General features: G+C 43.2%; 1 protein-coding gene across 2 annotated transcripts in view; it reads right to left on the bottom strand.

Annotated features, from left to right (window-relative positions):
* inpp5l (inositol polyphosphate-5-phosphatase L) overlaps positions 1 to 7,485 on the bottom strand; it is a 32,858-nt gene extending 25,373 nt beyond the window's left edge. Inside the window, exon 1 of one of the 2 annotated variants that reach the window (XM_064347514.1) lies at positions 6,872 to 7,485. In XM_064347514.1, the coding sequence (XP_064203584.1) occupies positions 6,872 to 6,931 (60 nt within the window). In that variant the 5' untranslated portion in view covers positions 6,932 to 7,485. The remainder of the gene's footprint in view (positions 1 to 6,871) is intronic. The other variant, XM_064347516.1, reaches the window with a different exon arrangement.
* Between the last annotated feature and the right edge of the window lie 2,560 nt (positions 7,486 to 10,045).

A 10,045-nucleotide genomic window follows, 5' to 3' on the forward strand; every position in this document is an offset into this window, starting at 1 on the left:
CAATATAGGCCTGTGTGTGTTGAGAAAAGGCTCAATATTGAGTCAGCTCAGTCCAAACTTCAGATGACAGCAATAGGAAAGCCACTCTTCTGTTTCAGGGCAGACTGCCTACACACACAGAACTGAGAAAAAGACAGGGCCAAAAATGGATTTACACAGATTAACTCCAATACTCTTTTCCACTTCACAAATCCTACTTCAGCTCCCCAAATCCAATGTTTAATCAAGCACTGACATCTCCACCTTCTAATGCTCAGCGAGTGCTCTGCCTGGACATACTTTCTATCGTTTTATTTTGTCTGAGTTTACGTCATGTTTTAGTACGGGAAGCCATTTGTATTGCATTTGATTGTATGAAAAGTGCTATATAAATGAGGTTTGATTGATCGACTGACTTCCCACTGGCCACAGATTTCACTTGTGCATATATGTTGAGTGAATATTGTGGTCATATTTAAATGTGTCCACCTGAACGCACTTTCCAGAATCAATCCCTGACAAAGCCAAATCAAAGCCTTAACCCAGTGCCACCCACATACAGCAAAAACCAAAACTAAAAGGAGTTCTATTTTAGGCCGCCTTTTCCCAGTACATAGCAAAATCCTTCAGAAATGTCACTGTGTTCTGCCTGCGCCCCAGTAAAGCCTACACTCACGAGGCACAGGTCACCTAGACGCTACAGCGATGCACATTCAAATATTCTGATCTAAGCCTGATGGCAGCGCAGCCCATATATGGGCAGCTGTTATATTTGTACCGCAATACCATGGTGATGTCCTAAAAAGGCTCACACGGGCTGGCAGGAATCGCAGAGCTTGCAGTGAGAAAAACAAACAGACTCAAGTTCTCCGAGCTCAGAGATCCAGCAGACGGGCGAAAGCTGGCTGGTTAGAGCTGAGGTCCTCTCCCCGCTCTCCTCTCTCCATGCAGGGGAAGGGAGCGCAGGCGCGTTTCGAAGGCGGAGCATTTGCATGGTGCATTTGCATGGCTAGGACACGCAGGCAGGCAGGCAGGCAGGTTCGTGCAGCTGCAGCTGCATCCACGCGTGCAGGACCCCCCCTTGCCCCGCCCACGCAGTCGCGGGCGTGCCCAGGACGGCCTGCTCGAACATGTCCTCCCAGCCGTGTCCAAATTCCCTGTGTTCCTTCCCACAGAGTCGGCGACGGGAGCGCTCGGTCTCGAAACGCGACAAGACGGGGCAGGTACGGCCGGGTCTACCGAGACCCGACGCACACAGCCTGACGCACACAAACCACTCTGCATTTAAAGCTACGGCACAACCAGCACAAAACCGACTCTTCAGCCAATCACCTGCAAGACATGTGTTGCAGAGAACCTGGCAACACAAGCACTACAGAACCTGAGGAATTCTGAAGCTTTCTCATGCCCGTGCCGGGCAAGTCATTTCCTTAACAACCAGGGCTGTCACGGCGGGGCGTCTTCCAGTGACTGACTTCCACAGAACGGCAGCTTCTTGCAAAGCGGTGTGGCAACACGTTCGCCCTAATTCACGCGCTTCGCCGGGAGTGGTGACGGCAGACAGACTAATTCCACCTGTGCTGCGCACACCTTCCACAGCAGCGTTAAGAAAGCCAACACGTCACGCCTTGCTATTTTCTGCTTCGAACAGGCAGCCGTACGCACAGCCAAGAGCCTTGCGTAGCAAAAGCAGAACATGCAGGACTGCTAATGAAACTGTGAACTCCCTTACATGTGATTTCTCAATACTTTTTAAGCAACTCTTGGGGGAGCAGCAGTAGTAAAAGCAGCAGCGGCAGTCGAATATTTCAGGGGGAACTGTACACTGATGCGTAAGATCAGCTACACAGGGTGGAGTTTAAGGTCACACTCAACTTTTCCAACAACAGATGAAAAGATAAAAGAGATCACACATCTGATGATGACCCAGACTAACTAGATTTTCAGCAATGTCTTCTGCGTTTCCTTGCCATTGTCACTGAGGAAGAGGACATCAACACTACCGCAGGGAAAAACCTTCATTGCCTGTTCACATCCACTGGAGCTAGAACAGGTTGGTTCTTGTAGCCCGTGAACGGGCTGTTGAAAGACGCAATGGGACTTGCAGCAACTGCAGGAAAATCCTTCCTCCACCAGCCGTTTCTCCAGTAACACAGCACCCTTGGAAGCAGCTAAGTGATCAGGAAACAGCAAACAGCAAACCCCTGAATTGCAGTGGACATCCACAACCCATTGCGGTTTGTTCCACACCAGAATCTCTATGAGTCATATCAAGCCAGAAAAAAAATGTCTCAGTCGCGAATGTTTCACCTGCCCTAGCCTCAATGAGAGCCATTCTTATTTGGCTGACTTGGGTGCTCCTCTCTAAAACACCACTTTCTGTATGATTCGCTTATCCGCAAGAGTATGTAAGCAATAAGCTGTATTTAAGAATGTGTGTGTGTGCGTGCGTGTGCATGAGTGCATGTGTGTTTGTGTGTGCGTGCGAGTGAGCGAGCGAGTCTGTGCATGTCCGTGTAAGCGAATGTATACCCTAAACTAGGCTACATATTAGGCCCAGCCCATGTCATTGTTAGTAAATTACTATATTTGCTTCCAAAGAAATATGACCAATGAGTGAGACTCAGACAAGAGAGATTACACTGGAGAGGCCTATTCTTTATAGAGATGGGATTAATCGAGGACCTCACTGACGTGTTTTCATGAACAGCATTTCATTCTAAGCTAAGCTTAGATGGGAGGAAAACACAGGCGGTCACCAGAGCTTCGTCAGGCATGGAAAAACATGAGGCAAGCAAGCACCCTGACAGCACACAAAAGAGCAGCCATTTAAAATAATGGCACACGCACATATTGGTAACACTGAGATAGTCATGTAAACCCGTTCGCTTCGATTTGGTCATCAGAGAAAGCTTGTGTGCAGCACTCGCGCTACATAGGCTACCAAGAAAACAAGCCATTTTCTCCTCCATGTTTAGAAATGTCTGTTTATACAAATCAGGGCCCAATAAAAAAAATAGCTTGGGCCCCCTGGGAAAGATATCCATCTGTTTACAGGCATCCGACATCCACAATGGGATCTGACATGTTTCGTACGCCGCTTGATGTGGAAACCGGAAAGTGTGGTCCTGAGCCAAATTTCCATAAGAAAGTCTCTTCCTCTCTCTCTCACCGTGAAAATATAGCCGTGGCTTTGAGGCCAGAGCCGCCGACAGCTAACGCTAAAGCTAAAGACAAAGGCGCTGGTGTTCGGATAAAAGTCTTTGTCGCCAGGCGTTCCCTTCATCTGTAAGCAATTCATCAAGTCCTTTGGAGTTTTACCTTAGATGGCATATACACCGTCAGTGTTCGGAATAGCTATGTGGCTAAAACAAAAAGCCCGACTTGCTCTACGCATGCAGTGAGGGAGCGTAGAACTTCCTTCATTTATGAAGCTACGTAAACACAGATTTAAACACAATGCTGGTGGTAACTACTTCACTGGGGAGCTGCAATTTCGAAGAGGATCCGGAATTTAAACTTTTACAAACTGCGGTTTTCCACTTCACATTTCAGCAGATTGGAGAGATGTTTTTAAACTACTGTGATATTAAACATCTCCTAAAAAAAGAAAAACTAAATATGTTTGAAAATATCCCTGAATGGAAGTATACTCCATGACTGACCACAGAACCACATAATATCAAATATTTTTCAGGGAACATAAATAATAATCCTCCACACACCATAAGCAATTGCACTGCATTATACTATGACACACTATTTCTTACACATTTGTTGAACAGCATAGCTATGGACACATAATAGCTTTATCAAGGTCAGTTCTCATTACTAGTCTTATATTGTCCTGTTATACCAATAAACTACATTTTGGAAGAATCCAACACATAAGTAACACTCAATGAGTACCACGTTTCACCTCGACCATGTCTTCTAAAAAGCATAGTGCCAAAAAAAATGGAGCTGACTGCAGCAAAGATTTAAGTACATTCATGCAAGAGATACGAGATCAGAGGAATAACTAAAATTCTGAAACCAGAGTTCGTTAATGGGCCTGCCAAAACATCTTACAATGTGCAATGCAGTCTGGAGTGTTATGAACGTGTTTAAAGGTACCCACAACTATGTAAAAAAAAGCCAACATTTCCGTATACAGACATCAGTGGTTTATTATTACCCAATCTAAAAATTAAACCTCCACAGATAGATGCAACAAATTAATTTCATGTTCTATGGAAAAAGGTGAGTAATACTTGAAAAGGTACACTGGAACATGTGGACACACCTAACCTAATTTATATTCTTGGAAACGTATTGCCAAACGACTTTTCCTGGGGTTATTTTCCACACCGAACCACCCACGGCGTTTTAAAACTTCTCCATCCATTCCTGAACAGAAAGAAAATACCACTTACATTACATTACATTACATTATAGGCATTTAGCAGACGCTCTTATCCAGAGCGACGTACAACAAAGTGCATAGGTTCACTTGCCACTTGTAATTACAACCCTGATTATTATTCAAAGGACCTATAGGTTGCATTAACTAAATAAGCTATGGAATGTTTTTAATGTTACTCTGTGGAATCCATTTGTAGACCTTCAAATGTTTTTTTTAATCTTGATTGCAATAGAACTGTTGCAGAATAACATTAAGCTGTACCAATCACACAACACAGAAAATCTTGTCAACCACCCCAACAGAGCAATAAAAATCAATTCATCTCATTTCCATTTCTTATTTGAAGCATTTTATGCCAAATGTATCCATGCCGACATACTACCATCATAGACTACCCATCCAAGCATCAAACAGACTCCTTAGCAACAGGAACAGGACTAAGCCTTACCTAAAGCAGGCATATACTGATAGAATGTGACACAAAATTAACTAACCTGCAGTCTTCCCAGCACCACTAGGAAGCTCACAATAAAAACACCGTTTTGCACGGTGCAATCAAACAATCACTAAAAGGGATAAAAGTGCAGGCCAAAAATTGACAGGAAATTGTTCAGCCTCAGCAGGCTTAACCCGTTTTTAATTAGGTCCTGCAACAGTGTATTGCCAATTTACATGGCCATGTCAGCATAATGCTTTGCTGCTCACAAACTTCAGGGCTAACGGACATTACAATAATGTAGACCTATGTGATGGTTCTGATGATAATATGCATCATTTAGAAGCTGAAATGCAAATTCTGCATGTGCAGTTTGGTGTATCACACAAGGTGGAGAAAATGAAATACCCTCAGTGATCATTACATAATTGTGCAGTATCTGTCAGGAAAGGCACTCCAACTCATATAAACGACATAATTATGACTAAATAAATTAACTAACGGGAACTGCTGAAGATTTCATTGTGATTTCATGCATGTCATCTGAATTCGTCAATGTAACTGAGCCTGTCTGTGCGATGTCTTACACGCCATCTTTTAGAAAATGTATGTCCTTCCTGTGTGCATGCACTCAGTATTGCTGTTTTTCCATTTAGAAGCAACTGTTTAAAACTTTGCATGATGCAGTTTCTCCTTTCTGAAATGAAGAAATCATTTGAGAAATTGTGGAATAAATGCTAAATATGTCACACTGTATTCTGGCCATCACTGTGTTTCATCAAAAGAGGCCTTTTACGAATTAGGCAACCAGCATCACCATTACGTTAATAAATTACAGTTCTGCTTGTGTTGTTACTTGGGTAAGAAATGTGACGTTTCTCATGCTCCACGTCCTGCTTTTCAGAAAGTAGAAAATAAGTCTAAAAGCAAGAGCATAGCAACACACCAATCAACGATAGGTAAAGACAGACTTAAATTAAGTCTGCCTTTACCATTATGTTGGCAAACAGCGTAGTCTGTTCCAACTTCCAAAGGAAGCACTGTTACAAAGAATGCTTTGTTTTAAATCATTAGATCATCGAAGTTAATGCGCTAGTAATTTCTTAAATTAGACAAACTCCTGATTTTACTGTGTAGCGACGCGCACAGCGCTGCACCATGCGACAGTAGACATAACTTCAGCTACTTCGCGGTGGTGGCTTCAAATTGCCTTTGGTTGCCCCGTATTTCCTGTTTTATTTGAATAGATGCAGTGTCCCACAGTTCAGCTGTGATAGGTGGGTTACTCTGTCGGCGGATCTGATGTGAACACTCACGTATACTCCTCCCGCACCAAGCCCAGGCGGCTCACGTTGAACGGGGGTAAAGACAACTTTAGACTGAGGGCGTTTGTAAAGGACAGGCCCTTTTGCAGCAATATCATGATCAGACAAAAGATAGTTTATTTCAGATTGCGTGTCACCAAGCTCTTCACCTTCATCAACCTCTTTGTATCTTTCAGCAGAAAGAGCAACACCAAAGTGTGATCTACATAGTAATTCACAGTAAACGGGATTCGTCTTTTGCAGTAGTGGCACTTTAGCTAAAATGTAACATTCTCCCTTATTTTCAGTAATACCTCCATGCTCATGGAACTACTTATAGAAGCCTGTTCAATGTAGCCTACACTTCCCGTGAACATGTCTGACTTCAGCTACAGCACCTAGCTAGCCACACAGAATTGCTTTAACAAGCTTTACGTCGGCTAGCAAGCTCGCTAAATACGCTTCTAAGAATTTTAGTGGGCTAGCCTGCAATAACTGCAAAACGTAACAGCGAAACTTGCACAGATAGTCGTTAAACTGGACTTCATCAAATTAATTTTAAAATATGGATTACAGGACAGAGGCTACGTTTTATTCAAGTTCTTGATAGCCTAAATACCATGGCTGATTTAAAAAAACACATTTATTTGAAACATTTTCTGGATTCAAACTTGTTGCTAATTCTTTTCTTTAATATAACCAGTTTTACATTCGTTTTACATTTCATTAACAGGTGTAAATACTCACATCACCAAATAATGATCCAACATTTGCTGTGACTAGTAGGACGTCAATGTGTGTTCCCATGATAACGATCGAATTCCAGAAATAGTCCAAGCTAGGGAATTATTCTGACAGACGGATCCCTGGTTTCTGTGCGTAAAACGAAGACGTTTTTACGAATGGGTCGAAACGGCTAGTTAAAATGGCAATGAAACATTATCTAAAACCGAAGGTACAGCAGATAGTTGCGTCGTATACATCGTCTGTTTCATCTTGGGGATGTTTTCCTCGACTGTTCAAAGTTGTAGGCTAAGCCCGGTTTCATCTGGTGGTAGCCTACCACCTTCTGCTCGTTGATTCTTTTTTTCCTTTTGTCAAGTTTATCCGCTGTGTCGGATCAGAATTGTCATCGCGAGGATTTCTTCTGGTCTCCGCATGATAATTGGACTAGGTTCTTAACAGAATTAACTCACGCAGCTACGGTGCATTTGGCACACTTCGAACAGTGTGCCCTGCCTGCTTGAATCTTGCAGTTGTTGCTAATGTTATGTTTCATGAACTCTGAAGCTCCGCCCAGTTATTGCAGCTTGCTGCATTTATTCAAACTGCTAGGTTTCCGCAAGTCTGTCAGTAGTCTTGGTATGCACACCACGAATCACTGAAATAAAGCCGCTAATTAAATCGTCACTTACTATGGGAGTAGGTGGGCGATGATAATGATGGAGGCAATTGGACGAGAATACATAATACAAAGGGAAGGCCTACGTTGGGATATTTATGATTTTACAGGCAAAGAATTAAGACCCTATGAAGGTACGTCGTAGCCTATAGGTCACATACTGTAGTAATAGGATATTTATAGTGCAACACATCTGTTGAACATGATCAAATTAGGAAAGTCAAGGGATTTTCTCCAGACAAACGGGAAAAATAAGAGCAGCACGCTGTACTTTTACGATCAGGCCAAGTTGTGAAAATGGAATGAGCTGCTTTTACGTGCAAATATCCGCCTTGGTATGCAGTCTAGGCTACTACAAGCTGAAGGTAGAAAGATTTGGTAACCTTTTTGAAAGATCAGTAAAAATGTAGAATTTCACATGGGCTAGCGTCAATGTTTTGGGTAATTGCGGCATACCTTATTTGCCGTTTAGCCTTCTATTAGCGAGCCCATCACACTGTACGGTTTGTAAACCGTGACTGGATGAGTAATTGCAATAAAGGAAATAGAACTGAACGATTGACTGTCTAATTTAATTGGATTTGACCGCACAAGACATTGTTTTATGGTAATTGCCGCTGGGGCTCTATGCCCACTGGGCAAAAATTGCATTCACGCGAAACTAAATGATGATTCTTACGTTCGTTTATCTTTTAGGCTACATGTCACTATTGAAGATTCGCCGCACTTTGCAAGAGAGTGCAATTCTATTTTTGGTCATTGATGCAGGATCTTCCATTTGTTTCCCGATATTGGCATCGACAGCAATGTGATATGAGGACGCATGCTATGACGGCAAGAAACCATTGAATTAATTTACAATTGCATGTCCCATGTTGTGTCTTACACTATAAACTCAAGTGACCTCCGAACATGGGTAGGCTACTGCGCGAGTAGAACCGAGTCTGGTTGCTGGGAGAATCGAAGCTACTTCAAGGATAGACCCACCGATGCTTTCCTGCTGAAAATTCCATCTTAAACCAGCCTAAACTGATCAATCTGGCTCAAGATGTTAAAGGTTTACACTTTTCGCAGGTCAACCAGCTGTTCACCAGCTGACCAGCCTAAGTAGTCAGCTAGTCCAGCAGTTTATCACCCTCTCACTCTTCCAGCTTGACCAGCTATGACCAGCTAGAAGTGTAGAAAACATATCTTAAACCATCTTAGAATCCCAGTTGGTCTTAGCTGGAATTTTCAGCAGGGTTGTTATGTACAGTACATAGAATATCCTTACAATTCCTCCTCTCTACCAAATTATTAATTCCTTCAACTCACTTTCAAGGTAAACCCTTTCTGCTTAATTATTTTCTTTACAACATATAAAACTTAAGGTGTTTAAGAAATCTGAAGCTTTATTGATAAAATACCCAGCACGAAGTGTCCAATGTAATATATTGCTTGAGAATGTTTCTGCAATACCACAACCATCAGTATGCAATCAAAAATCAAAGTAGGGCAGATCAGAAATCTGGAGTTCATTGAACAACACTAGCACTTATTGAACTCCACTAGCCCTTCGCCCTAGTCGGTTATTGGACTGACAGACTTTGTCTTACTTAGGGCTACAAGATTCTGCCCCATAGTGCAAAAGTATTAAATGTAGCAAACGTGTGATTAGGCTTCCCAACAAGCCCGGGCCTGACTCTTCGTGTTCACAGCGCAGCGAGAGGCACAGAACAAACGCTCGCTCTCCACTGCTCCAGTAGCGCCAAACCAGTGCTTATGTTCCACAAGGCACCTTTGTGGCTTTCAGATCGCTTCCTCCTCCTCCATCCATTATGTTCAGTATCCACCCCTTTCCATTAAGCCAGTTCTGAAGCAATCACGGGGCAGAAAAGGAAAATGTGGTGAGGGAGAAACATGCCAAGATCCAGCCATTTCACATACAAAGCCACCTTAAAGGGGAATTGTACTAAGGTGTCCAAGGTGGTCTTTTGCCTGGAAATGGTTCTGGAAATGGCCTGGGCAGAATCAATGGCCATAATTCAACCCCCCTACCCCCACCGTCACCCCCACCCCCACCCCAACGGTTCAAAGGAATCCTGGCTGGACTACTTGTCCCACAGAGCACGGTTGCCTCATGGATCAATTCGGAACGTATTGTTCAGGGCAGGGCTGCTAATTCTGTACTTGTGGCTTCCGGCCCAAGATGTGTTAAATTAATCAGGCGGCAGTTTGCCCTCTGCAGAGAAACTGGGCCCATTGCCATGCTAGGTTTGTGAGGTGAATGTAAGCATTACCTAGAGTTTTGCCCCTTCACAGAGAAAGAGAACTAGAGACAGAGATTTTTTTAGCACACAGGACCAGACACTGCCATTCACACAGCCTCTAATATCTGCTACTCTGACCCCAAAAGTAGTCTGGAATGCCATGCTTTTCAAGTGAATGAGACAAATAAATATGTCAAGAAGACCAAGAGAATGGAACGCAGGGGTTTCACTCTGGAAAGACAATATGCACACAGCAACACTCGCTCATGA

Source organism: Anguilla rostrata, chromosome 8, assembly GCF_018555375.3.
Source record: "Anguilla rostrata isolate EN2019 chromosome 8, ASM1855537v3, whole genome shotgun sequence".
Taxonomy (NCBI): domain Eukaryota; kingdom Metazoa; phylum Chordata; class Actinopteri; order Anguilliformes; family Anguillidae; genus Anguilla; species Anguilla rostrata.